The sequence below is a fragment of the Melanerpes formicivorus genome, unplaced genomic scaffold (assembly GCF_026170545.1).
Source record: "Melanerpes formicivorus ecotype bairdi unplaced genomic scaffold, bMelFor1.0.p_v2 SCAF_6, whole genome shotgun sequence".
NCBI classification, from domain to species: Eukaryota; Metazoa; Chordata; class Aves; order Piciformes; family Picidae; genus Melanerpes; species Melanerpes formicivorus.
In genome coordinates this window covers 8,870,916-8,898,679 of record NW_027142358.1, presented here as the reverse complement: position 1 = coordinate 8,898,679, position 27,764 = coordinate 8,870,916, and the positions used below count along the sequence as shown (strand labels likewise).

General features: G+C 59.2%; 2 protein-coding genes across 6 annotated transcripts; one reads left to right on the top strand and one right to left on the bottom strand.

Annotated features, from left to right (window-relative positions):
• Positions 1-4,535: 4,535 nt before the first annotated feature.
• CRTAC1 (cartilage acidic protein 1) lies at positions 4,536-18,196 on the top strand. 3 transcript variants are annotated; one of them, XM_068139564.1, is made up of 16 exons: positions 4,536-4,632; positions 8,390-8,586; positions 9,837-10,033; positions 10,932-11,062; positions 11,686-11,842; positions 12,454-12,588; positions 12,878-13,023; positions 13,206-13,342; positions 14,019-14,101; positions 14,594-14,694; positions 14,779-14,947; positions 15,398-15,543; positions 15,676-15,718; positions 16,193-16,336; positions 17,503-17,628; positions 17,975-18,196. In XM_068139564.1, exons 1-16 carry the CDS (start codon positions 4,588-4,590, stop codon positions 18,100-18,102), a joined length of 2,085 nt encoding a protein of 694 aa, XP_067995665.1. In that variant the 5' UTR covers positions 4,536-4,587; the 3' UTR covers positions 18,103-18,196. The 3 variants fall into 3 exon arrangements, with proteins under 3 accessions (XP_067995665.1, XP_067995667.1, XP_067995666.1); XM_068139566.1 differs by lacking the exons at positions 17,503-17,628; positions 17,975-18,196 and adding an exon at positions 16,942-17,069; XM_068139565.1 differs by lacking the exons at positions 17,503-17,628; positions 17,975-18,196 and adding an exon at positions 16,597-17,027.
• A 180-nt stretch (positions 18,197-18,376) lies between these two features.
• Positions 18,377-26,771, bottom strand: GOLGA7B (golgin A7 family member B). Of its 3 annotated transcripts, none has more exons than XM_068139567.1 (5): positions 26,679-26,771; positions 20,632-20,757; positions 20,090-20,242; positions 19,863-19,964; positions 18,377-19,749 (listed from the first exon to the last, which is right to left on the bottom strand). In XM_068139567.1, the coding sequence occupies exons 1-5, from the start codon at positions 26,733-26,735 to the stop codon at positions 19,654-19,656; spliced, it is 534 nt and encodes a 177-aa protein (XP_067995668.1). In that variant the 5' UTR covers positions 26,736-26,771; the 3' UTR covers positions 18,377-19,653. The 3 variants fall into 3 exon arrangements, with proteins under 3 accessions (XP_067995668.1, XP_067995669.1, XP_067995670.1); XM_068139568.1 differs by lacking the exon at positions 26,679-26,771 and adding an exon at positions 23,814-23,860; XM_068139569.1 differs by lacking the exon at positions 26,679-26,771 and adding an exon at positions 22,477-22,575.
• Positions 26,772-27,764: the final 993 nt, after the last annotated feature.

The following is a 27,764-nucleotide window of genomic DNA, read 5'->3' as shown; positions in this document are numbered from 1 at the left end:
CCGGTTACAGGCAGCACGGGGCAGAGAGAGGTAGGCAGAGAACAGCAATGCAGCAAAAAGGGCTTTTAGTGATAATTAATAATTAACATTTCTAATGATGTCCCGGCGACAGGAAGAGTCCAAGTGGGGACCCAGGGGCACTGTGCGTGGTGACAGGAGTGACTGGGAGTTGTGCGGTAACCGAGGAGGCTGTGCAGAAACAGCTGCATGGCCAGAGGTCCCAGGGCAGGGACTAAACACCCCTGGAGCTCCCCATTGCTGGGCAGCACCCAGGACCCATCCTTCACACATGGCTGCTCCCGAGGGTGCAATAATCCATCGATAAAAGGGGACTGGAAATGAGATTAAAAAACCCACACCTCGGGGGTTGTCCTAGCCTCTGTGTTAAGATAACAACTTGCCAGGGGTTCTCATACCCATCAAATGCCTGAGAGGGACCTTGCTGGCAGGAGGAAGGGACGGGGGGAAAGGATGGTGGGAAGCAGCAGCTTATGGGGAGCCACTGGGATGGGTGGCAGTTCCCAGATCATTGCCAGCCCAGGCACAAAATGCCCTCCAGACTGGGAGCGGTGGGCTGCCTTGGGGTACAGGACCTGGGAGGGCAGGGGTATGTGGGCAAAGCAGCAAATCAGGTGCTGTGGGACAGTGACAAAGAGGGGATGACAGGGAGGAGAGGGACAGAGCAAGCAGCCAGCTCAGAGTGGAAGTCCATTGCTGTGAGCCACCACACAGAAGGCATGAAGACATGGGAGAGGCAAATGAATCCTAGGACGCACCAGGAGATATATAACAGGGCTAGGGACCTGCTTGTGTCCCTGCATGGGCCCAGTGGGGGACCTGCCTGTGCTGAAGTTGGCCTGGGAGAGGAGCAGAAGCATCGCTGGGCTGCTGGGGGAGGCAGAGGCCAGAAGACTTGGATGGGAGGACAGCAGCTCGTGCCCAGCACAGTGCAGGCTGCAGGCTGCTCACTATAAATACATCAGAGTGGTAAACGCCAGGGAGGAGAAGAGCTATTTCAGCTAAAAGACAATGTTAGCACAGGAACGACTGGGGATAAATTATCCATGAATACATTTAGGGTGGAAATTAGACCCTCAGAGCTGGAAGGTCCCAGCAGAGCCCCTCCAGAGAAGAAAGCAGTGCCAGGCAGGAGCCAGAGTCAGCTCAGCACCTGAGGGAATCCCACAGCATGCTGTGGTAATAGCAGATGCCCTCTCCTAGTGTCAATAAAGCAGCAAGGGGTGGCTGGCATGGCCCTCTCAGCCATACAAGTGGGTGCAGCAAGCAGCAGTGAGCGGGACAGTGAGCACAGTGGGATGCATGCACATTGCTGCATGCACGTGTGAGTGGAGATGTGTGTGTGTGTGTGTGTGCGTGCATGGGCTGCACGCACGTTTGAGCAGCAAGCTGAGTGCTCACACACCACGTGTGTGCACAGTGTGTGCAGATGGGGCAGCTGCACCCAGACTGTAGGTGCAGTGTGAGTGTGCTGACCATGTGTGGTGTACCCATCGGGCTGTGTGCAGGTGTCTCGGCCTTCATGATGCTCTGGAAAGAGGAATGGCAGCCCCAGTGAAGGATCCTGGTGGTTAGTGCCTTGAGTCAGCGCTACTCTGCTCACCTGCACCTGCTTTGTGTAACACCATCTGGAATTTGCTGGAGGGGACAGAGTGGGTGCTCCAGGAAACCTGAGGATCCTGGAAAGATTCCTGTCCTGCTGAAGGTCCCCCGGCTCCCAGGGCAGTGCTGTCCCTGTGAGGGCCATGGGGGTCACCTGGTACTGCCAACCCACAGGTTCATCTTACCTGGCTGAAGCACTTGGCACTGCCACCCCTCCACCCTGTTCCCTTCTCCCCAGAAAGATCCTGTGGTGGCAGATAAGCCACCAGGCACAGGGACACAGTGTGGCAGGGCTGCCAGATGCAAGAGGGTCCCTACTCATAGGGGTCTGAGTCAGTATGGATGGGGCAGTCTCACTGGGATCAAGAATCAGGGAAACGTGGGACACTTCTGCTCTGGGGGTGGGAAAGTGGCATCCCAGGTATGTGAGGAGATGGCTGGTGTTCATGCTGATCCCAGCTCAGCAGAAGAGCCTCCACTCGCCTGCACGCAGGAGCACCGTGGCTCCCTTCCCCCCACAGCTTATCTGTCTGCTGCTGGCTCTAATTTCCTGTGCATTGTCCCCAGCACTGCCACCACTGTCCCCTGTGCATCCATCCCTTTGTGTGCCACACTGCCAGGTTTCCCCCACCTCACTGCCCCACAAACATCCCCACCTGCATCCCAGCTCATTCACTGATTATCTGCGCTCCCCTCCACAGTTCCTTGCAGGACCACCCTGGGGTGCACCATGCCCCCTGTGCACCCACAAGCAGAGGGATGGGGATGGCTGGGCCGTGATGGACCAGTAAAAAGCACAACCAATGCAGGGCTGTGGTTTATGGCCATGGCAGTTGCCATGCTAAGGTGCCTGCTGGCTTCTCTCATCTTGCAGAGAAATATCCCCATCTGGCAGGGTGTCAGCATCCACAGGGAGGGCACTGAGGGATTCCAACCCCGTAGGTACTGGGGACCACCTTGCAACCCTAGGGCTGGAAAATCACTCTTCTGGGTGCCAGTAGCATCTAGGGTTGGGTTCTGCAGTGTGCAAGGCCCTCTTGGCACATGTGCCCCTCATGCATGCAGCATGCACATATCCAGGGGGGGGTCGTGGTGTGAGCACTTCCCTGCTGACACCTGCGGGACTGCCTTTGTGTGTGCACCATGCTGCACCCCTGGCAGTGCACGTTCTGCACAGGCACCTCTGCACACACATGCGTGTACAGATGAGTGTGCATAATGTTCTGGTAGGCCTGTCTGTGGTTGTGCCCATGCTTGGGGCTGTGCTGGGCTGGGCTGGCATACTGGGTTTGCCACCCTGGGGAGGTGGCATGCCCTCTGCCATTCACAGTCTCAACATGCTTGAGCTGGCTGCTTGCTGGCATTTGTATTCTGTACCTGCCAATCACAGGGGTAGCCTTGGGAGTGCAGAGTGTGTGTCAATAATTACCCAGGTGGTTACTAAACCTGGAATGAGCCAGGCACTGGGACTGTGGACCACTGGTGGATGGAACACACCCACAGCTCTGAGGTGCGCAAAGACATGTGAGCAGAGCGTTGAACATCTGTGATGCTCACACCAGCTTCCCAGCTCCAGCAGGTTTGCTCAGCATCCCAAATTCCCTGTGGTGAATGAAGTGAAGCAAGGGTAGCTCCTGCCCTACAGCAGTGCCCCATTGTGGGTTCCCCATGCCCAGACACCATGTTGCTGGCCATGAGAACCTTGCAGCAGGCAGCCACACAGCAAGCCCAGTGCTCAGCCAGGCACCCTACAAGAGAAGGTCATTGGAAATTAAATCAAGGGGTATTTGATGGCCATGTGGAAACATCTTTGTGGGAGACGATCAGTAGGACTGGAAAGCTCTTGAGTCCAGTTGGGAGAGAAGAACTGGGAGCAAAAGGTAGGATCATAGAACCATTTATGTTGCAAAATACCTTTACAATCATTACGTCCAACTGTTAGAAGCTATAGCCAGGCACGATCGAACCCAGAGCCCAGGCTCCATGCTGGGCCACCATGTGCTCCACTAGGGTGACCTGGTAGCCTTGTGCCTTGCCAGTGTTGTCCCAGTCCTGGCTACAGCCACTTTCTGCATCCAGAGATGCACAAAGAGCTCTGTGTCTGTCCCTGCAGCAGCCACACAGGAGAAAGCCATGTCAGGGAAGTCAGGCTTGTGGGCTAAGTGTGATCCTGCCTCAAGCATCTACTGGCTGCAAGATTTTGGGCAATTTAGTGCCTGAGAGAGGGTTTTCCTTGCAGTGCAGACTGGCTTTTGGGGGACAGCCACTCCCAGGGGCCCTGCAAAGGGAGGTGTGTGACCTGCAGGGTGATGGCACAGGGAGGGTGCAAACCCCCAGAGTGTGGGTAGGTGTTGCAGTACAAGGGCTGCCCAGCTCCTCTCCCTTTCCTCACCCCGTGCCCACAGTTGCACTGCTCTGTGGGACAAACCCCCACTGCAGCCGGGCCCCTTGCCTCTGCTTGCCCTGTCACATCGGTTGCCCTTGCAGGCGGTGGGGACCCCTGCCTAGCCATGTCCCGAGTGTCACCCACTACCCAGCACCCACGAGGCGACCACAGGGGCGCAGCTCTTTTCCTGCGAGCCTGGACCGCCTCCCCCACAGTCCACCCAGATCCCACACACCGCTGTTCCACCTGCCTGGGAACCGACGACTCGCTCATCTCGGACCCCCACCCTCCTGCCGCAGTCTACCATCCCCGGCGGGCTCAGTGCCCGGGGTGATGCCCCCCCAGGGTAACGTTCCCCACAAATCCCCCCGCAGTATCCCCGATGGGGTCAGTAAATCAGCGCCGCGCAGCCCCACCCCCGCGCTCGCCATTGGCAGCGGCGTCCCTCACCGCGCTCATTGGCGCTGCCGCCGCCGCCCGGCTCTACATAAGGAGCCGCTCGGACCGACCGGCCCCATCGGCAGTCGGGCAGCGACGGAGGTGGAGGCGGGCGGTGCGGCAAGGCGAGGCGGCGGTGCGGGATGCGCTCCCGCCGCCGCGGGGGTGCCGGGCAGCCCCCCTGGCCCGTGAGTAGCGGGGCGGTTTGCTGCTGCTCCTTGAAGTTTCCCGGGACGGGGAGGGGACGGGGATGTGCCTCGTAACTCTTGGCACGGGCACCAGCCCGGAGAGAAGTTGGTGGCAGGCAGAGTGTGACCGCAGGCCTGCCCACTCAGCGTGCAGGTGTTTGTGGGGTGGCAAAGTACCCGCCTCGGGTGAATGAAGGGTGGGAGTGATGCATGTTGGGCAGGGGGGCACCGGGCTCGTGCAGATGGAGTGGTGATGGGGGTGTGGACTGAGACTGAGAAAGCCCTGGCAGAGGCATCAGAGCCACAAGAACCAAAGAACAGCTTCTCTTTCCGGGGTGCTTGTGCTTGCTCTTGGCTGATCCCATGGAGAGGCTGGAGGCTGCAGAGAGAGAGGGGGTCCAGCCATGCATCTGCCTGTGTGGGAAGAGGGCTGGTTGTGTGTTGGTGGGTCTGAGTCCAGGAAAGACTTGGTGTCTGTTTGGGCTGAGCTCAGAGGCTAAGGTGACTTGCTCATCTCCACACTGCATTAGCTGCTGCTGGCTGAGCCCCAGCATGCCAGGTCCAGCACTGAGGAACCCTGCATGGGAGGGGACAGGGACAGGCCAAACAGCAGCTGGAGGCTTTGGGCCCACCAGAAGCAACCCTGATGGGATGCATGTACAGGCCAGGGGCTGCAAAAGGGGTATGTGAGGAAGCAGCACTGAGCCCACAGCAGCAGCAAGCAGCTGGGACAGTGGGACTGGGGCTCTTGGGTTTTGACTGGAGTAGAAGCACTGCAGGGGCTGAACTGATTCAGGCTGAGGTGTTATGGAGGGGACACTGCTGGCATCCATGGGGAGTTCAGCCACTTCAGGGTCTGCAGGATGTCATCTGCCCGTCCTCTGCCCTGTTGGGTGCAGCCATGGCTGTCCAGGAATGGCAGAGGAATGTGAAGTTACTGGGAAATGTGCAGCATGATGTCATGGGGTGCTGTGATGTCACCATGTTGTCACTGCTCTGAGGTGTCTGTGGGGTGTGATGAGGCCCATTCTGTGCGATGTCAGGCAATGTCACAGCAGAGCCAGAGGTGACTGCGGCCCGGGATGGGATGTCACTGCAGTGGTGGAGCATGACATCACTGGGGTGTGTGGTGTAAAGTAGTGTCATGGTGGTGCGTGGGATGGGGGTAGCTGCACAGAGATAGCTCCCCCCTTCCCCTTGATGTGGGGCAAGGGTTGGGGATGTGAGTACATGCGAGTTCTGGAGACAGCATCTCACCACCTATGGTGAGGACTCTGGGGTAAGATTCTGTACCTGCCCCACAGCTCCCTTCCCCATCCCACCCTCTTTGCAGGGCACTGCCAGCCACAGCCATGCGTGGGAACAGATGAGTCCATTCCTGCCATGGGACCAGCACCCTGTCCTTGTGCTGCCTGACTGTATCCTGTGTGGGTGCCATGGGCCTGCCCTGCTCCCATCCTCCTGGTGCTTCTACCCTGCCTGACACCTTGGCTTTGGGTCACCAGGCTTAGCCTTGCTGAACAGGCACCCTGGGATGATCACAACTCCTGGGGTGACCTTGCCACCAGATGCCACAACACAAGCCAGGACTTGGCTCTGCTGGGACAGAACAGGCTGAGCTCTGCCCTGCATGCCTCAAACCACAGCTGGAGGTTCATGCTAGGGCCTTCTATCAGCAGCATGCTGGGAACCATGAAGTCTTTCCTGTTTGCCATGCAAAGCCTAAGCCTTCCTCCCCTCTTCCCAAAATGACCTGGCTCTGGGCCGTGCATCTCTTGCCCATGGCACCAGACACCGGATCTGCTGGGCAAAGCCTTTAGTCTCAAATCAGGACCATTGTTTCCTCCTGGAAAGGCTCCATCCAGCCTGGAGGGATTCCTACTGCAGCTGGATGGTGGGAATTGGGGGGGAGGGAGGGCACCTGGGAAACAAGACAAGCTGTGGGGAGTGGGAACAGGAGGGGGGTGCAGAGCAAGAAGAGCCCTGGCTGTAGCCTGGGGACAGCAACCTATTGCTTGGCTGGGTGTGAGGAGGCACTGCTCTGCACAGGCAGGGTGCTCATGTGGGAACCCTGCACCCGTATGTCCATATATGGGTGGCTCTTCTCTAATCTTGCTTTTAACCCAGTAAAGGCTTCCCCTCCCTTACTGCCCGGCACTGCAGTGACACCCAAGCTCTGTCTCATCCTTACACAACCCAATAAAACTTTCCATTGTATGTACCTTGCATGGGGCATCTGCATCAAGAACAGGCACAGGCTTCTGCTACTGGAGACCCACTCCAAACAAGACAGCAGGGTGCTGGGTACAGTTCCCTGAGTCTGGCTGGGTGGTGGAGAGTGTGGTGCTGCACCTAGGTCTGTGCAAGTAGAGCTGGACACATTCACCCTTGCATCTGGGCCTGAGGAATGGATAGGAGTGGAGAAGGAAGAGGAATGGAACTGGTGCGGTGGGGTGCAGGGCTGTGGGATTCAAGGTTTCCTCTCCAGCCAGGTGAGCCTGGAAGTGATTTGGTTGTGACAGAGGAATCCTGCTTCACTAAAGACCCTTGAGACCATTCCCATCCCTAGGGGAGACAGCAGCAGGCTGTTCCCCACAGCTGATGGGTCTGCCAGCATCTAAGCCTCAAACACCTTCCTCTCTCCAAGCCTGGCATACATGACACCATGCAGCTGCCACAGCTTCCTTTGTTTGCTGGCAGGGTCTCTCACCTCTGTCCCCCTACCAGCACTGGGAGGGCTGTTCCTGGCTGGAGGGACAGCCCTGGCCAGGGAGATCGCATGGTCACATGGAGCACTTCGGTGATGGAGTTCCCCAGCTATCCTTCCAGTCTGCAAGAGTGGGACAGGCTAGTTTTGCTCCCAGAATGAAGCACTGGCATGTGGGTTCACACCCACAGACTGGGGATGCCCAGCTTGCTACTGGGCTCTTCCCCTCTGTAGAAGACTCTCTGGCCTAGGGTGAGGGCTAGCTGTCCTGAGTGCCACCTTGTTTGTTACCTGTGCTACAGCCAGGTCAGAGCCAGCTCCAAAATCTCCGCAGCCTTGCCAGCAGTACTGGCAGGCACTGTCCTCCGCAGTCCAGGTTAATTGAGCCTCTCCTCCCAGCATCTCCTTTCCACAGACACATCCTTGTGCAGAAACCTTCCTCAGCTAGACTGGGAGGAGCATGTTGTGTCCAGAACCTGGGAGAAACTGCCAGTAGAGTAGGGAAATTGAGGCACACAGGAGTCACCTGGCAGAATATCTCCATGTTTTCCCTGTGGCCTTTCCTAGCTCTGAAGATGAGCTGGACACAGGTCAAGTTCCCCAGCCCAGTGATGGCCTCCTTCCTTTAGCCTCATCAAGGGAGCAGTGATTGACATTGTGACTTGCCAGAATCTTGAGTGCCAGTGGCCTCTTGGGGTAGGGCGAGCTGAAGTTGAGCCCATATTTATCAGCATCCCACAGCTCTCCTGCCACCTTCTCAGTCTTTCCCTAGGTGTGTCCCCCTCCCTTATTCAACCCTGGCTACCAAATCACTGGGGTACAATCCTGTCCCAGGAAAGCCCCAGGAATGAGCTGTCTCCAGAGGGGGTCCGTGCATTGGGATGCCAGAGCTATTGCAGTGCCCAAGGGTTGAGGGGCTGGTGGGGTGGCACAAGCTGGGGTGGGTGATAAGGGGTGGAGGAGTGTTTCCTATGCAAGTCTGATGGGGATGCTGAGGGGCCACAGGGCAGGGTCTTCTTCTGGAGCTGACAGGCTGCAGGTCTCTCCCAGGTGCCTAGGATGCTGGTGCTGTGCCTGCTGTCCCTGGCCTGGCTCAGTGAGGGCTTTCAGCGCAGTGAGCCTATGTTCATGGCTGTCACCCACCGCCTGCTCCCACCTGACTACGACAGCAACCCCACACAGCTCAACTATGGTGTGGCTGTCACTGACCTGGATGCTGATGGTGACTTCGAGATTGTGGTGGCAGGGTAAGTGGTGCACCTGGTGTCTCGGTGACAGCAGGACCTAGTGGCCTTCCTTGCTCTTCCCTGCACATGTGACCATCTGGGGGGTTATGCACAAGGGTGGTGGGGTGAGGGTTTCTGTGCACCCACTCGTGTCTGTGCACCCAACTCAGGGTGTTGATGCCAGCATGGGGCCATGCCTGTGTCCCATCCCAGCCCCAGGGCCAGAACCTGCCTCTACAGGGCAGTGACAGCTGCCCAGCAGCTGGGATCCACCCTGCAGTGCGGAGCCAGCATGTCCCCAAGCCAGCTCGGCTCCACTGACAGGACTCAGCACTCTCCAGAGATTTGGTTAATTGGCTGGAGGTTTTTTATAGCCCTTTATTGGAGTGATGGCTCAGAAGGGCTGGCAGGAGCTGAGGAGGCAGGGAGCCGTGTGCTGTGTTGCAACACCTGAGCAGAGCTGGACACAGAGCAGCTGCTGCCAGCATGTCCAGGCCCAGCTAGGGATGGTGGGGACCATGGTGTGGGCTCTGCATATGTGTACTGGCATGGCTGGGCTCAGCATCTGTGCACACATCACTCTGCTCACTCCCAAATGAGGAGCACAAAGCTGTGCTCATTTGGAGGGAGCCACTCACTCCAGCAAAGCCCGTGTAGGGAGGGGGCAGGGCTGTGGAAGTCAGGACAATATGGTGGATGGCAGAGTCCAGCCCTACCACCCCTTGGCATCATCCTGGGGCAGCAAACCATGTGCTGCAACAGGGACCTACAAAGCAGCCCAGGACACCACTCCCAGCTGTGCTAAGCCAAGCAACCAGCCAGGGTTTTGTAAGTGGCCCCAGTGTCTGTTGTATAACTTGTTTACTGGTGCTTGGGACAGGAACAGGCGGGGAGCCTGTGGGGTGCAGCATGCCAAGAAGATTTGCCTCACATGCTGGTTCCCCTGGCCTGGAGAAGGGCCACAAGCAGAGTATCCCATCTTGCCCTGCTGGACCACTCATTCACTGCCCTGGCATTGCCCTGGTGTGCCTGAGCCAGGTAGACATGGGACGCCTGATGTGCTGGTCCAGGCTGAGCATTCCCCATTGGCAGCTGGGAGCCAACTCCATGTTTGGGTTCTGAGGGCAGACCAGGGTCCTTAGCTTCCATGGGCCATGCAGGTCCCATGCTGTACCCGTGGTGGGGAAAACCCATTCAGTATTCCTCCGGGTTGGGGGCTTTCATCCTGTCCCCAGGCCTCAGGGAGGTGTCATTCCTGCTCGTACCCACAGGTACAATGGCCCCAATCTGGTGCTGAAGTACGACAAGGCGCGCGGCCGGCTGGTGAACGTGGCAGAGGATGAGCCCAGCTCTCCATACTACGCTCTGCGGGACCGACAAGGGAACGCCATCGGCGTGACAGCCTGCGACATAGACGGAGACGGCCGCGAGGAGATCTACTTCCTCAACACCAACAACGCCTTCTCCGGTGAGCCCTGCCGGCAGCCCTGCCCTGCGCCTTGGCTGTGGGGGGAGCTCCCGGCACAGCTGCCCGTGACCTTTGGCGTGTGAGGGATGTGTGCGGGCTGGAGTTAATTTCTCAGTTGAGTGGCTCCATTGATTGATAGCAGTGCGGGGCGGGACGCTGAGCCCAGGCAGCCGCCGAGTCAGCACTTCAGCTGCCTGCTGCCCTCCCAGCAGCACCCTGAGCGGGACAGCAGCTTCTCTGGCACCCCTAAGACTGCCCCACCACAGGAACCCTGTGATGCAAATCCCAGCTGTGCCCCTCTGTGCCGTGGCTCCCCCGTGCCTGCTGCACCAAGCCATAGCTACTCCTGCCCTGTTTGTTATGGGGAGGAGACCTGAGTGTCCCAGCCCAGCGCTGAGCATCCCCAGAGCTCCCTGCATTAGCGCTCTAGCTCAGCTCTACCCCGTGTCCCTGTTCCACAGCCCTGACCTCCAGGCAGCAAATCTGTCTTCCTGATGCTCCTAATTACCCAGGCTGGTGGTGGCCACAGGCATACCTGTTCCTAAATCAGGTGCTGCCATCATCACTGTCATGGGTAGTGCAGCTCACTGCCTGTGCCTGGCACTGAATTGATTTTTATGTATTCATTTATTTATTTGACTTTTTTTTTTTTTTTACTTTCCTGGAGATGATCTACAGGACTGTGCCCCCTTGGGACACATTTTACCTTAATGAGTTGATTCTTCTGTGTGTCTCCTCATGGCCCTTAAGGTCCATGGTAGCCTGGCCAAACAGCAGAGATTTGGGATGCTCCAGGAAAAAAAGAGTGCCTCTTCCACAGCCTTTCCTTGCTGCAGGGCACTGGCCTTGGGAGGAGGTGGGATGCTGCAGCCCCCTGAACTATGCCCCCCTGCCACAGGCATGGCCACCTACACAGACAAGCTCTTCAAGCTTCGTAACGGGCGCTGGGAGGACCTCCTGAGTGACGAGGTGAACCGTGACGTGGCTAGCCGCTTTGCTGGGCGCTCTGTCGCCTGCGTGGACCGGACGGTGAGCGAGTAGGGCACAGAGCATCTCTGTTCCCTTTCCACCCCCATGCCTCTTCAACCCTCCCCTATTGGGTCTCATGGGACCTCTCCACTTGCCTGGGCACCAGGCCTATTCCACCCCCTACTGGGGACAGAGTCACCCCTCAGCTTGTGACTGTCAGGGCTGGCAGCAGCTCCATCCACAGGGACTGTGGGCTCCTGTCCACATGGTTGCTGCCAGCTGATAAACATGCCTGTCAAGGTGATTTATGTTCCTGTCACCTGCTCTTTCTTCTTCCTCCTCCTTCAGTGGTTTGTTTCCCAAAGATTATCCCTAAATCAGGGTCCAGCTGCTGCATGGGACAAGCGGGGCAGTGGGGTGGAGTAGGACCTGGCAAGGCAGGGATATTGAGGGGGGATCAGGGTGCCTGTGTTGTCACCATGAGACTGGGGACCATGGAAACAACAGGACACATCACATCTCCTGGGGTGCTTTTCCACCATGGGCTTTGCAGAGCTCTTGATCAGCACATGGTAGTACTGCCTGATCCCATGAGAGCATCCAGCCCCATGCCAATGATCCTGTGGTCCCTGTGGAGATAGGTTTTAGGTAGGTGGGTGCTAAGAAGATGGCACTGGCCACAGGGCTCCGGCAGGTACTCCATCTACATTGCCAACTACGCCAGCGGCAACGTGGGCCCCCATGCCCTGATTGAGATGGATGTGGCTGCCAGTGACCCTGCCCGCGGCATTGTGGTGCTGGTGGACGTGGCCACCCAGGCTGGCGTCAGCAAGTACACAGGTACTCGGCTGCTGCTGCCCCGAGGGGACAGGGCTCCACCGGGCAGGGCTAGCGTGGGACCTCTTTGCGGGCAGAGCAGTGCCCGTTGTGGGCACGGCAGTGCAGGCAGTGGCCCGTGCCACTCACTATGCTGCCTGACTGCCCCATCTAGTGGCAGCCCCTTGGCCCCTGGGAAGGAAGCCCACCTGGCAGGACCACTGTGCCTGCTATCATCTGGGCCGATCCTCCAGAGCCCTCAGCATCTGTAGGGCAGGCAGTAGGGCACAGGGGTGGGGCACGAGCAGGGCAGCAGGGAGCATGCCAGCCTGTGCCCCATGCTTCCCCACAAGCACGGGGACTCTTGCCATGTCCTGCCTCCCCAGTGAGAAATTGTCCCTAATTAGGAGTGTTGTCACCATGGCAATGGCAGTGATTGGGGTTGGGAGTAACTCAAGCAGCTTCCAGGATCAATTAGCTCCTGATGAGAGATATTGAAGGCAGGAGAGGTGGACGAGGAGGGGTCACCATGGGTCCTGGGAGCACTGGGTGGGCAGCACTGAGGGGACATAGAGGGCATGACTTCCCTGGGGCAGGACACCATCTGTTCCCTCACTCCTGGCTACTGTCCCCAGGGGGCCGTGGAGTGGCTGTGGGCCCCATCCTGAGTGATAGCGCCTCTGACATATTCTGTGGTAACGAGAACAGCCCCAATTTCCTCTTCCACAACCTGGGGGACGGGACCTACCGGGATGTGGCAGCTACCGTGGGTGAGTAGGGGAGATGAGGGCAGCACCTGGGCTTTGGGGACTTCAAAGCAGGGCTGGCTCTGCCTGCCCCAGCCTGCCTGAGCTGGGTAAGTACAGGGTGGAGGGACTGCCCTGGTAACCCAGAGCTCGGCTGACCAGTGGGACTGGCTAAGGTGCAGCAATGCACGGATGCAGTCCTGCATGGGGAGGACCCATCTGGGGACCATGGCACACATCCCAGGAGGCGTGATGGGGAGATGGAGGCAGGGAGGAGGTCCTGTCTCCCCCCCGTCCCCTTGTGGCTCCCCAGGGCTGGATGACCCCTACCAGCATGGACGTGGCGTGGCACTGGCTGACTTTAACCGTGACGGCCGGGTGGACATCGTCTATGGCAACTGGAACGGGCCGCACCGCCTCTACCTGCAGAGCGGGGCCCGTGGGCGCATCCGATTCCGGGTGAGGCTCTGGCTAGGCCCCCCACTGCCAGCTTGCCCACTGAACCTCCTTGACCACTGGGGAGGGCAGGTTCACCCTAATTTGGCTTTGGGCTCCAATTCCCAACAAAGAGGGGACCCCAAGCAGGACCCAGCGTTTTGCTCCCGGTGCCTGTTGTCACCTCCTGCACATCCCTTGCGCAGGACATCGCCAGCCCCAAGTTCTCCATGCCGTCCCCTGTCCGCACCGTCATTGCAGCTGACTTTGACAATGACCAGGAGCTGGAGGTTTTCTTCAACAACATTGCTTACCGTGGCTCCTCTGCCAACCGCCTCTTCCGGTAGGAGCCCAGCAGGTACCAAATGGCTGCGGTAGACTGGCATCCTGGTCTGGGTTTTGAGCAGCCCTCGTGGCACAGCCAGCCTCACGAGGCTCCTCTCCAGCAGGGCCACTGCTTGGGTTCAGCTAATAAAAGGTGGCCGTGACTGAGCCCTTCCCAGTGTCATTACCAGCTGCTGCGATCGTGCCTGCAGCAGCCCCCAAGGTCCCTGGCACTGCTGATTAGCAGCCACGTGGAAGCTTGTATGTGGCTCCTGTTAACTGTGAGGGTCAATGCCTCATTACCACCATGTAGCACCTCCTTGCCTGGCGTGTGGGGTGGTGGGAGCTGATTGTCCACCAGTGCTGTTACCACAAATGGGTGCAGAGCAGTGGTGTAGCTGGGAGCCCCTGGGTGGGGATCTTCCAACCCAGAGGGATGCAGTAGTGTTTGGAGACGATGTTGCTGCTCTGCTGCTCAGGCCCACAAGAGCCAGACTCATGACATTCCTGTCACTCTGCACAGAGTGGGAACATGAGGTGCTAACAGACAGGGGCCAGTCCCATCTCCCACCTACCTTGCATAACCATTGGGACTGTCACTTCTCTGCGTTCTGCTGTGGGAGGGGATAGGCACCTCCTGGGAGGTGCTGGGGCCTGCAGGGGCTAGCACTAATGCCCTGTCTTGTGCTTGGCAGGCTCATCCGCAGGGAGCACTCAGACCCCATCATGGAAGAGCTGAATCCAGGGGATGCACTGGAGCCTGAGGGACGGGGCACGGGTGGGTCTCCCCAGCCCTGGCAGTGGGGGACATGTTGGGGCTGTTCCACAGCACTGCCTGGTACCCTTTATGCCTAGGGATGCCACATGTCTAGCTGAGTCATCTGCCTCTTCCCCACCAGCATCCTGGAGACCCCATCAGCCAGGACGGACCCCATATGTTCACCCATACTCAGTTAGGGGTGCCATCTCCAGTTGTTCCCCAGGGCTTTGCTCTCAGGCTCCTTTCTGGGTGTCCACTATTCAAAGTCAGACTTGCATTTGGTCTGGGGCCAGGCTCACATAGCCCCCAGGCACTACTTGTCTGCAAGCTGACCCACCTGCTTGCAGGGTGCCACCCATACAAAAACCCTTACAAGAGGGTCACCATATCTTCCCTATTGCTCCTGCATTGCCTGAAGTGTTGCTGCCACCTGTGGGAGCCCACACCATCAGGATGGTGCAGTGCTGGAAGATGGGGGCCTGGGCCCCAGGCATGATCCTGTCCTTGCAGGGGGTGCAGTGACGGATTTTGATGGCGATGGGATGCTGGACCTCATCCTGTCCCATGGGGAGTCCATGGCACAGCCAATCTCCATCTTCAAGGGCACTCAGGTGACTCAAAAAGGGAGTCCTCATGCTGTCCTTATCCCTTTCACCTCTCCTTGCTCAGACTCCCTCATCCCTCCTCCCTTGCAGGGAACCAGGAACAACTGGCTGCGCGTCATCCCCCGCACCCGCTTTGGGGCCTTTGCCCGGGGGGCCAAGGTGGTGCTGTTCACACGGCGCAGTGGGGCGCACCTGCGCATCATCGATGGTGGATCGGGGTACCTCTGTGAGATGGAGCCCGTGGCACACTTTGGACTGGGTGAGCTGGGGAGGACAAGGGGCTATCTCTACCCCTGCCTCTTGGCAAGGGCCACCTCTGCTGCCACAGTGCCCTGTTGCATGGTTATCATCCAGGCCTATCACCCTAGGCATGGTGGGCTCCAGGGGAGGCTGTGGGCAGAGTGCCCAGCCACTGCAGCCCTGCTGCAAGGGACAGCTGCCCCCTTCCTCACCCCCAGCCTACTGCTTTGCCCAAGCACCAGGGCTTTCCCTGCCCTGGTTCAGCATGCTGAACCCCCCATTGCCCCCACATGCACCCCTTAGGCTACATCTCTGGGTTAACAACATGGGCTGTCAGCATCAAGCACCTGAGGCCTGGCTCAGGAAGCAAAGGGAGGCTTTGTCCTTCCATCACTACCACCCTCCCTGGCCTCCTTTCAGCCCCTGTCCACCTGGGAAAGCCCCCCTCTGACAGACTGCCCACCTGCAGGGCACGATGAAGCCAGCAGCCTGGAGGTGACCTGGCCGGACGGCCGCGTCGTGACACGAGCTGTGGCCAGCAGCGAGACTAATTCTGTCCTGGAGGTCCCCTACCCTCTGGACATGGAGGAGCCACTCGTGCCTGTCCCGATGGAGGTGAGGGCCAGGTGTGGGTGCAGGGCAGGAGGCTTTGGCAGCAGGAACAGAGGGCTGGGCTCTGCTGGCTCTGTGGCTGCCCAGGGCTGATTGCTCCCCATCCTGGCTGTCTCTGCTTCTCCCCAAACACAGTGCGGGCAGGGATTCTCCCAGCATGAGAACGGACGCTGTGTAGGTGAGTGGCTGCTGGGGGTATGGGCATGTCTGCATCTAGGATGTTGCAGCATGGCCCTGTGAAAGGCACAAGGGCAGCACTCTGCTATGTGGAGGTGGCAGACAGGGAGGCAGCAGGATATGCATGCAGGGCTCAGTGCAAGGCATGGCTGCTAGCCTGGCAAATGGCCTGGGAATGGGGCCTGCAGCACAGGTCTAGAGAGGGACTGTGGTTGTATGGGGAGTGGGGAGAGTGGGCACTCCCTGGGCAGGAGGCATGGCTGGCATGTGGCAGGCACTGTATTAGGTCCAAGAGCATCAGGGATGCACTAGGGTGGCCGTGGCTGTGTGAGCATCCTGGGCAGAAGCGTGGCTTGTTTATCACTGTCTTTGGGGATGTCATCTAGCATGTCTTTGGAGGGAAGTGAAGGGGCCATGGCCAGCTGCCACAAGCTCCCAGCACAGCTGTCTTGCACTGAAACCCCTCTGCCTGTAGACACAGATGAGTGCACCAAGTTTCCCTTTGTCTGTCCTCGGGACAAGCCTGTCTGCATCAACACCTACGGTGGGTACCGGTGCCGCAGCAACAAGCGCTGCAGCCGGGGCTTTGAACCCAATGAGGATGGCACAGCTTGTGTGGGTGAGTGACAGCAGGGACCCCCTGACCCCATGCCAGCACAGGCTGGCCCAGCTCGTGGGCAGCAGCCCCAGAGCACTCTCCTAGGATGCTACTACACCCCTAACAAAGTCCTGGTTACATCCTCTAACTTACCAGTTCATTGCCCACCCACCTCCCCCTTGGTTCTGTAGCTGTTTGTCCTGTGTCCACCCCACACACACACCCTGAGCCACCACTGACTCCCCCTGTTTCCTTCTTTCTCTTGCTCCTTCTCTGTGCAGCTCAAGTGGCCTTTTTTGGGGGATACCCCTCTGCTGGAAGTTGGCGCGGGCCCCCTCACAGTGCCCTCTCTCTAGTTCTCGGACTCTGGCTTTGCCTCTATGCACTTTAACCCCTGCCCGTAACACGCCAGAGCAGCCTTGGCAGAAGGACCGGACAGCCTATGCCTCTCTCTTTCATTCTCTCTTTCTCTCCATGTTAAACTGCCCTGGATGTGCTGGCTGTGCCCCGCTGGGGCAGCCAGCGGTGGGATGGGCATGGAGCCCTGCTGCCTCTTTCACCATGCCTGGGAAAACAGCCCCGGGGCAGCGCCCCTTCACCGGCACCTCCTGCTCCTTCCACACCAGGGCCTCCCCGGTGGTCGCTTGCTCCGTCGCCTTGATACTGTACCATGTGCCTGCTGGTTTGGCCTGCGACGTGTGTGCTTTGCCTGTCCCCTCCTCAGGGATGGGGACCTCCCTCCCCAGTCCTGGCAGAGGAGGGGCACCCCAGCCCTGCAGGAGAAGGACCCTCTTGGTCTGTTTTTTAACGTATTGACCCTACTGTTTGGAGTCAGACCCCGCTCAGTCTTCCAGCCACTCTCCTGAAGAGCCTCCCCCAATAAACTATATCCTGTCTATTAGCCCAGCCTGCTGAACTGTGCAGGTCAGGGCTGTGTTCACCCTGCCCTGGGCTTGCCTGGGAAGGAGGATAGTGGAGTGGGAGAACCCTTAGCATCCCCCAACTCTCCTTCCTCTGGGGTCAGGAACTAGCTGGAATATGCACAGTGGCCCTAGCTGTCTCTGTCCCTGCTCATTCCTGCTCCTGGCCCTGGAACTATGACCAGATATGCAGCACCACAACAGGTGTGCTGTGCTGTCTTCCCCCTGCCTGTTTTAATCCCATACTGCTCTGTTCTCCACCACCAGACATCGATGAGTGTGCCCAGGGCTTGCACAACTGCAGCCAGCTCTGCACCAACACCCCGGGGACACACACCTGCCACTGCCACCAAGGCTTCAGTCCCCTTGATCACACTGCTAGACAGTGCCTCGGTGAGTACCTGCAGCAGTGGGGCTGGCAGCCTGCAATGCCTACCCACCTCTGCTAGGTGCAGCCATGCTGCCCTGGGAGCAGCAATGCTGTTTCCTGGGGTGCCCTGTTGTACTCACAGCCCTGGGCTTGGCCAACCCACAACAGGGGTCAAGACAGACTGTGGCGGTGCAGGAGTTAGTGAGGGAGGCATCTGCCACTCAGCAGCCATGACCTGGAGATGCCTTTGTGTCCCAGCTTCACCCAGCCTCAGGAAAGGGCAAGGGGGCATTCTATCTCCTGCTCTGCCTGTGCCAGATAAGCCCTATACCCTTGCCATAAGTCTGATCCTCTTCCCTTCTTTTCCAGACATAGATGAGTGCCAGGCACAGCCTGGCCCCTGTGACCATATCTGCCACAACAGCCATGGTTCTTTCCATTGCCACTGCCACCAAGGCTTCTCCCTAGGTCCAGGTGGACACTGTTGGCACAAGTAGCCTGCCCAGCACACCTGGCTGCCCCATTTGCTTCCCCTTCCTGTGCCAGTTGTGCCTAGGGCCAACTGAATAAACCCTTTCCTGCACTGGTTTACCTGTGGGGCTACACACACAGCTCTATTCCCCCATTTATTTCCCCTTTTCTCACCCTTCTGGGGTTTGATGCACACTGGTGTGCTAGGGCTTACTCAGCCCCAGCCCAGCCTGGCTCTGTGCCCTCCAGAATCACCTGACCCCTTTACGACGCAGGAGTATGAGTGGCAGGTGCCATGGGATAAAGTGTGGTGTTTATTGAGGAAGGTCTTCATGCAGGAGGGGGCTCAGCAGGAACAGTGGGGCCAGGTCTACCCTGCACACATGCCATGACCAAGCCAAAGGGAGTCCTCCTTCTGGGAGCCTGGGAGAGCAGGGCCAGCCCTGCACCCAGGCAGGGACTATTCTAGAGGTGCTGGGTGTCACAGGGATGCTTCTATTGCCCCTCCATCTGACCTTGGCCTAGGAAGCCCCAGCTTGCAGCCAGACCCAGGTGCTCCTAGGAGTCCCCACAACAGATGAAGCTGAAAATGGGGGTGCTGCTGGCAATTCCATGCAGAAGGTATGAGCAGGGGGAGAGGAAGGGGCCTGGTGGAGCTGCTCCACTAAGCACCCTCTCTGAATTGGGGCAGAGCAGGCTTCTGGGACCGAGCAGGGATCCTGGTTCACCCATACCACAGCTCAGCCTCCACTATGTTGAGCCATGCATCACAAGGGCAAGAGCCTGCCCACCACTATATGGCCCTGCCCTGGGCATGGGACTTGGGCTGGGGAGCTTTCTGGCACCAGGTCAGACAGGGAGCAGAAGCAAGTTTCCAGTGTCAGGGGAAGTGCTGAAGGATGGTGCTGGCGTGGATGCTGCTGCCAGCTGGGTGAGGGTATTTGGCCAGGGCTGGGGAGCAGCAACAGGCAGCATGGGGCCAAGGCTGGGGTGAATGTATGGCAACATCATGCAGATGAAGCAGCATCAGGGCTCTGCCAGGTGCCCTGAACAGCAGGTATGCAGCAGCTGAGCCCACCCTGCAGCACCAAGAGCAGGACAACCCAGGGAGGAGGTGCAGCAAAGGCTGGCAATGCCCGTGGGCACGGAGATAAGTGTGTGCTCACCACTTAGGGCTTTGCCAGTCCCACTGCTCCTGAGTGTGTGGCATGCGGGGTGCTGCCAGCTGGGGGTGCTGCCAGCTGGGGCTGCCCACAGCAGGGCAAACTCCTTTGTTTGTGGCAGGGACAGCAGCACCAAGCACCCAGAGGGCTGCAGGAGCCCCTTGGCACCAGTTTAGCTCAGTGGGAAGCACCTGGGATGCACCAGCACCTGCTCGCAGTGGGTTTGAGCAGGGGCAGTGTCACTGCAGGGGGCACAGAGCAGAGAGGGGTGGGTAGCCCTGCTGGGGCTATCCCTCCAGCCTCTTCCTCCCACCCAGCCTGGCCTCAGAAGCGGGTGCTCTGGTAGTGCAGCCTGCGCAGCTCAGACAGGCCACTGTCCCGGCAGTATGAGTCCCTGCAGGGACTCTCTGCCAGTCACCGCCCCCCTGCCCCACCCCCGCTGCTGCTGCTAGAGCTACCGCTGCTGGAGCTGCCACTGCTGCACCGGTCCTCGTAGATGGAGATCTCAATCTGGGTCCTGCTAAGGATCATGAATGAGATGGGCTAGTTCAATTACCTGGCAACCACTCCCAGTATCCCCTCACCCTTCTCATCCCCTCAGCATCCCGCTGCACAGAGGATACAACTCTCATGCCGCGCTCCAGGGGGTCAGTAAGCAGCAGCCCTCGTGGTGCATAGATCTTCTCATTCTGCTCTTGGATATACTTGGAGATCTTCTTCAGCACCTGCCGGCATATGGAGAGACACTCAGGGCCTTCCAGTACTGCTGCCTGCTCCCTGTGCTGTCCCTGTGCCCACCCTCACACCTGCCACTATGCCCATCCCTGCACCCTTCCCTGGGTCTCAGCACCTTCTCATAGTGTGTCTCCATGCAAAGGAAGATGAAATAGGCAGTGGCACAGGCCAAGCACCCCTCCAGGTACGAGCTGCCTCCAATCTTCTCTGCCTCAGCGTAGAAGCTGTTCAGGGTTTTCACAGTTTCCTCGAAGAGCTGCCGCTCAATCTGTGGCAGAAATCAGCATGAAGAGGAGTCTGACCAGAGGATGACTGCCCTGTCCCCATCCCTGAGGGGGACTTCAGGAGCATTTATCCCTCTCCTCCTTGCCCAGTTCATGCCTCAGGTCTCTAGCCCCTGCCACCTCCTGCCCAAGCCAAAACATGCTGAGCTTGCATCCTAGCACCAGAGTCTCCTGGTTCCCAGGAGCACTAGAGCTCTTGCAGATTAAGCAAAGTAGCTGTGAGTGCATGCACCCAGCTGCATCACCTGGCCCAGGGCCATACAACACCCTGTGGAGGCCCCATGCTTTCAGACTCCCCTCCCCCCTGAATCCCCATAGGACACCAGTGTAGGGCACCCCCACACATGCCCTGATCACCTTCCAAGCTCCATACCCGGCTCTCCAGCTCAGGAGGGAACTTTGTCTGGAACTGGCAGGTGGTCCCATCACTATAATCCCGCTGCACAAAGACCTTCGTGGCCAGGGATGCACTGCGTCGCAGCTCCTGCAGGCTGTGCACCTGGGAGACAGCAGCTGAGTCAGGGAAGGGCTGCAGCTGAGGCGTGCCAGGCATTTCTCCTGGGGGCTGAGGGCCTGGGCAGCAGTGTCATTCCCCAGCATCAGAGATTGCAGGCTTGCCCACCCTTGGGCAGGGAGCCCCCAGCAGGGGCTGTGTCATGGTATGAGCACAACTCAGCAATGGAGGTGTGAGGCCAGGGGCAAGGGGAGGATCACAGAATCATGGAACATTGGAGGTTGGAAGGAACCTCCAGATATCATTGAGACCAACCTCCCTGTCAAAGCAGGATCACCATGTTGCACAGGAATGCATTCAGATGGGTTTTGAAAGTCTTCAGAGAAGGAGGCTCCACAACCTTCCAGGGCTCCATCCCCCCACCGTAAAGAAGTTTCTCACGTTGAGGTGGACCCTCTTTGTGTTCCAACTTCTACCCATTGTTTATTATCCTAACACTGGGCACCTCCAAAAAGAGACCATTACCTTCACCTTAACACCCACCCCTCAGATATAGATGTTAATAAGATCTCTTTTCAGCCTTCTCTTCTCAAGACTGAACACCCCCATTCTTTCTTCCATAGCAGAGATGCTCAAGTCCCTCAATCATTCTTGTAGCTCTCTGTTGGACTCTCTCCAGCAGATCCCTGTCTCTCTTGAACTGAGGAGTCCAAAACTATACACAGTGGTCCAGGGGTGGTCTCACTAGGGCAGAGCAGAGGGGAAAGATAACCTTCCTAGACCTACTGGACACACTTCTCTTGATGCACCCCAGGATGCCATTGGCCCTCTTGGCCAAAAGAGCACATTGCTGTCCCAGTAGGATAGCAGCAAGGGGGCAAGGGAAGGGTGCTGTGGCAGCCCTGACCTTGGAGCATGGGTGAATGCATATGCTCCTTGCCCTGGCCTGCTGCCTGGCCTTGCCTCCACTGGCTGCTGCAAACATGGGTGCCTGTCCCCTGGTGGGCTATGGCCTGGTGGAGGGACAGGCCCTTGTTCCCAGCAGTGCCACACTCAGCACACAGCTACCCCAGCAGCTTCCAGGTGAGAGGAAGGGAGCAAGCTGAGCAGGAGCAAGGGCCCAGGCTGTAACGGAGCTGCAGTGACAGTACAGCAGGCTGCTTTGGGGCAGCTGCCCCGAGGGCAGGCACTCAGCTCAGCCCAGCCCAAACAACCCAGGCACTGCACAATGGCCAAGCCCCATGGATTCTGGGCTGTGAGGCAGCTGTGGGGGGCTGGAGGGGCCAAGTTGTACCAAAGACAGCTGTCAGACCCCTCCCAGTGCTTCCCTTGGGTAACAAGGGGCCTCTGCCTGCTGTGTGCCTCACGGGCCCTCTGCCTCCGTCCCGAATCCCACCCACAGCACCTGGGAGAAGGACTCCCAGCCCCACAGCCACCTCTCCTCCCCGGGCACCCCGCCCCAGACCCATGCTGCTCCCTCCAGCAAAGGTACTTTGCATCAACCCTGCACACCCCACACACCTCACCAGGCTACCCACATGGTCCACGCACCCCTCCCAGCCCTCAAAACCCCACACTACCCTTTCCCAGTGCACCTCCCGCGGACCTCCGCCCCACGCCACCCGCCGCGGATCGCATTCCCCCGCGCCGCGCCAGCCGGTGGGGACGGGAGGGCAAAGCGGGGCGGCTCTGCTGCAGCCCGGCATCGAGGGGGTGCCCGCTGTCGGGGTGACCCCTGTCGAGCCGCCACCGCCGCGCACCCACCTCCGTGGCCATGGCGCGGGGTGCGCCCGGGCCGGGCTGAGCTGGGCCGGGAGCGGCGCGGGTAGAACGGGAGCTGTCAGCGGGGCCGCGCCGAGCCGGGCGGGGGCCGGCGCTGTCCGCGGTGCTGCTGTGCCGAGCGGCGGAGGCGGGCCCCGCCGCCCCGTGTGCGCAGCCGCCCGGCCCTCCACGGCCCGCCCCGAGGCGGCGGGGATGGGCGCCCGTGGCTACCGGCGCCGAGCCCCTGGGGGATGCGGTCCCGACTGCTGGAGATGGCAGGACCTGGGATCTGGCTGTTCCAGGGGCTGGCCCCGGCGGTTGGGCTGCAAGGGGAGAGAGAGAGCCCTACTGCTGCAGGTCCCCGGGGGTCCTACCGGCACTGCGGGTACCGAGGCCCGGCTGCCAAGGGGATGCGGCTTTGGGTCCCTGGGGGTGTGGGGGGGAGCTGCCTGCCGAGGGGTTCCTGCTCGAGGTAATCGGGGTCCTGGGCGGCCGAAAGTCTGGCCCGGTGGGTATCTGGGCAGGGGGTAACATGAAGCTGGCAGTTTGCCATGCCCGGGAGCTTTGTCTGAAGCTGTTTGTTTGCAAAGGATTTGCAGCTGGCACTGTGCTCTGGGGTGGGCAGACATCAAAGAGGAGAGCTAACGAATTCCCTGGTATCTTTGCCCATTGACAGCTTTATTAGAGCCGGAGAAATGCCAAAGCGGGAGGCAGAGGATCTCCCAAGAGGCAAAGGTGGAGCCATGGTGAGGCAAGAGGGATGTGGTAGCTGGGCACAGGGCTCCTCCCAGGCAGGAAAGCATCCAACCCTTCCCTCCACACCTAGGCGATGCTGGAGGAAGTGCAGGGCCCTGTCAGCACAGCTGTTCAGGCTGCTAGCACAGCACAGCTCGCTGCCTGTGGCTTAGGGGCCCTAGCAAAACGGGCAGCTGAGCACTATCCCAAGGCTTCAGGCAGAACAGAGGCAGAGTCCTGGAGAGGCTGGAGGCAGCCCATGTACTCTGGAGTGTGGCAGGGTTTTTGACCAAGGGACCAAAGGACGCATGCAGGCAAGGATCCAAGCTACAGGATTTGTCTTCCTCACAAACACAAAGCTACAGATTCCATAGCTTTGGGGAGGAACTTGCTGCTCCCGTGGTTCAGAGCAGCTCTACCAGCCCACACCCCAGAGCAGTGGGGTACACCCTGCCCTGAGAGTGCCACAGAGCCAAAGGATTCCCCTCAAGTCTCTCATAGACACACACACGTGTGTGTGCACACAGACATTAGTGCATGCACTCAGATGTTCACATCTGCCTGCACCCCCTGGCATGCACCCAGGTGCACATGCACACACTCACACAGATGGGCATGTCCCCAGGTGCCTCCAAAACCAAGTCCTGCATCCTGGTTCCTTCCTCGCCTGCCTGCCTGGCATCACCCTGCCAGTTGCCATGGCAATGCTGCTGTGACTGCCAAGAGATGAAGTTTGCTTTACAACACCATGGCGAGGGGCAGAAAGCAGCCAAGGGGGCTCAGCTGTCCCTGCCACCCCAGATTCTGCCCATCTGCCTGGGGTGATGCTCCAGGGATGCCTCTAGCTGCACCCACTTAGCCCAGGTGTGGCACTCTTGGTTCTGAGCTCCAGTTACCTCAGAAGCCACAGATCTAATGTCTGCAGGACCAGGACATGTGTCAAGGGGGGCTCTTTGGTAGGACATCTGCTCCCCATCATGAGGATCCACCTTCTGCCAGCCATACTGCACAGGATCAAGTCCTGCCCAGTGGCAGAAAGGACATGGGCAGGCTGGACCTGCCCCACAATGCTCCTCATTCCCACATAGCCTTGGCCCTGCTTATAGTGCCCATAGTCCCTGGTATCTCCAGAGCCCACTGAGGGCTGCCAGGCTACCTCCCCAGTTCAGGATGCACCACTGTGGGCTTTCCAGTTTTAATAAGAACAGGGATAGGTCCTCTTGGTCTCTGTACAGATGGGACAGGCTACTGCCATGCAATGCCATGCCAAGCCATGACGTCCAGCAGGGCAGGGCAGGGACTGAGGGAGGCTGGTATAGCTGACAGGGTCACAGGCAGTAGGAGCAGGGGCAGTATAGGCTTGGGGCAGCCCAGAGCACTATGCAGGGGGCTGGCAGAGTGCCTGCAGCAACAGGGCTCTGGCCATTCTGCTCCATCTGCTGAGCCCCGAGGGGTTATTTTTAGGCTGGCTGGCAGTGGGGGCAGGCACCACATGCACAGCTGCTGCCAGAGCTGCCTTTACTCCTCTGCCTGGGTCCTCCTCTGGGTGCCTGGTGTGAGTGGGCTCTGACCTGTCCTGCAGACCTCCACTTGCCCACAGTTCTGGATGACTGCCCAGAGGCTCTGCTCCTGGTGCCGTGGGACAAGCGTGGGACATGCTTGGGTCCCCTAGGGCCAGTCCTGAACAGCGTGCCCATGCCCATGACACTGTGCAGCAATGCCCCAGTACTGCCCCTAGTCCAGACCTGCACTTAGCTCCCCGGCTGGAACAGGGAGATGTCCTCAGCATGTCCCTGAGTGCACAGTGTCATACCCTATCCCAACATCCCAACCCTCTCCACAGGCTCAGTACAGTGGCTGGGGCCATGGAGGGCAGCTGGAGTCCTGCAACCAATCCTTGGGGCCCCATCCTGCATCCACTGCATGCCAAGTCCCCTTCCCAGCCAGTCAGAGCTGTCAGCAGCTCAGGATGAACTTCAAAGGGGCCAGGGAAGGGCTGGGCCCTGGCAGCTGCTTCACACAGGGCCAGGGGAGGGGGGCTTTCATTAGTGGGGAAGTTAGTATGAGCTCATAGCCCCAGAGAGCACAACGGTGACATTTAGGAGGTTGGCAGAGGCAGTGGGACAGGGTGATTACCTGATAACCTTTCCTGGGAGATGCCAGGTGTGTGCACCAGTATGGGGAGCCCACACTGAAAGCCACTTCAAAACGGCTCCAAGTGCCTGAACCTGCCCCTTCATGCAGGACATGAAGACTGGCCCACTGGCCCTATAGCCTGGGCACCCTAAACACGAGTACCCCTCTGTGGTACCCACAGCACCCCTACATCCGGTTATGTTCATCCCAATGGGTGGTACCGGGACCCTGTTTCACTGGGAGCCCCTGTGGAGGGTGAGAGCAATCTCCAGTATACCCCATAGGAGTGCATGTTCTGGGGGGACATAGCATCCTCCTGTGAACAGGCAGGCAGAGTGGGTTGCAGTCTCGGAGCAGGGTCCAATTTTGACAAAGCTGCTAGAAGATAAATGCTATGCTGGGGATGAGGCTGCACTGGGAACAGATGTAGGTGGCCTTTCTCCCCTCCCCAATGGGGTAGGGGTGAGCAGCACACTGTAAAGCAAAGGGGCTCTTCCCCAGGGATATCCCCACACTGGTCATGCCCCATTCCTGCCCCACAGAAAGGTGGTTGGGGTTGGCAGGCTGGCAGTGAACAGAGGATCTGTGTGCAGGCTGGGGCAGACGGGCAGGGCCAGGAGCTGCAGGAGGGGCTGAGAGGGCTTTAGGGCAGCCTCAGCCTCAAAACTGGCCGGGAGTGCTGCCAAACCACATTCCTGGGGCTGCCAGGCCAGAAGGAGCATGTGTGGGCACAGGACTGCCCTGGCTGCTGCCCACCCTCGCTGGTCCCATGCCCTTTGGCAATCTTATCCCCGCAGTGCTCCCAGTCATGCCCCAAACTCGATGGGCCACCCTCAGACAGGGCCATCCCTGCACTGTCCCCCACGCCAGTGTGCTCTCTCCCGGGATCTGCCCGACACGCCAGGATACAAGTCCTCACACGGCCAGCCCCGAGGTGCTGTCCCCTCCTGAGAGTCCCTGCTCCGTGGTGGGTACAGCCCATGCTCAGCACTGATGCGGCTCAGGATCCAGAAGTCCCAGGAGCCTGGGAAGGGACTGGGGCACAGAGGATGAGAGGACAGAGAGGACTGGGGGTAGCCTAGCAGCCTAGCAAGTCCTAAAGTGATGTGTCTCTGCCCACAGAGACAAGGTCAGCAGCACCCAAAGCTGCTGTGAGAGAGGGAGCTGCGACACAAGGGAGGCCAGGAAAAGGCAGCAGGACCCCTGCTCAGCGTCTCATTCCACGGGAGCCTCCTACTCCACCAGCTTAGATCTGCTCTGTGCTACAACCAGGCACAGGTTCCAGGGGAAGACCCAGAGTGGGGAGGGGGCACCCCAAGGGGATGTCCTCTTACCATGCCACCCTGGCTGGCCGTCCCCGAGGTCTCCACCGCGGAGGGAGCAGCCCCCATGGTCCCGCTTCCGGCTCGCTGCCGTGAGACGGTGACACAGGCGGTGGCACAGCCAGCTCCTCCGAGTGACAGGCGCGAGTGTCAGAGCCCCGGCCAGCTGCGTAGGTGCAGGACAGGGATGTGGCCACTGGGGCAGCCTGCATAGGACGCAGTGAAAGATTCCAGCTCCAGCTGCCTTGAGGCCATACCTTTCCTCATAGCACAGCCCAGATCTACCTCCCCTGGGGCATTCCGGGTGGCAAAGGGTTACGGAAGCAATGGGTGTGCAGCATGGACCCCTCCAGAGCAGAGGCACAGTCTCAGCTCCAGGACAAAGCTGCCAGGACACCTGGCAGGGTGTGAGCAGAGGACAGACACCCCTTTCCTGGTGCAGTCCTGCTACCCGCAGCATGGCCGTGGTGCCAGACGGTGACTCAGTGGTTCTAATAAAGGCATCGTGACAGATGAGGAGAGCAGGCCAGCTGGCAAGGAGCCCCTTTCTCCCACCCCAGCTCCTTCATCTTCTTCTGGTGGGGTGCCAGCTGGTACAGGGTGCTCAGCACCCCAGGCATCTTCCTGGGAGGGACTGTGAGTACGGGGGCCTGGACTGAGCTGGGGACAGGGCTCCAGAAACCAGTCTGTGGCAAACAGCAGGACAGTACCACTGCTGACAGTGCCACAGAGACAGCCTGGGGACATCACACACCCTCAGGGCAAGGTGTGCTTGGCATCACACACACTGGCAGTTCTATTCAGCACACACAGGCTCTCTCTGTCCCCACTTCCTTGGTCCTGCTTCCAGGCCTCGCTAGACCCTTCCCAGCCCAGCTCCCATAGCAATTGTGCCCTGCCCCAGCCCATCCATCACGGATTAGCTATTTTCTATCAGCATTTATCTCCAGGTAATCTCACCCCTGCTGTGACAGCCCGGTGCTTCCAGCACCCTCCCTCCTGCTACCAGGCAGCCCTGATAAAGGGCCAGTCTATCTTATCATGCTCCCCAGCAGTCATGCATTAATAGTGCCATCTCCAGGTCTTGGCTGGGGCATG

Coding starts and splice junctions, on each gene's coding strand:
- CRTAC1 (XM_068139564.1), top strand. CDS start 4,588: ATGCGCTCCCGCCGCCGCGGGGGTGCCGGGCAGCCCCCCTGGCCC. Junction 13,343..14,018: donor TCTGCCAACCGCCTCTTCCG/GTAGGAGCCCAG, acceptor TGTGCTTGGCAG/GCTCATCCGCAGGGAGCACT. Junction 15,544..15,675: donor TCGTGCCTGTCCCGATGGAG/GTGAGGGCCAGG, acceptor CCCCAAACACAG/TGCGGGCAGGGATTCTCCCA.
- GOLGA7B (XM_068139567.1), bottom strand. CDS start 26,735: ATGGGGGCTGCTCCCTCCGCGGTGGAGACCTCGGGGACGGCCAGCCAG. Junction 20,758..26,678: donor CGGCCAGCCAGGGTGGCATG/GTAAGAGGACAT, acceptor GCTGTCTCCCAG/GTGCACAGCCTGCAGGAGCT. Junction 19,750..19,862: donor TGGAGCGCGGCATGAGAGTT/GTATCCTCTGTG, acceptor AGCAGGACCCAG/ATTGAGATCTCCATCTACGA.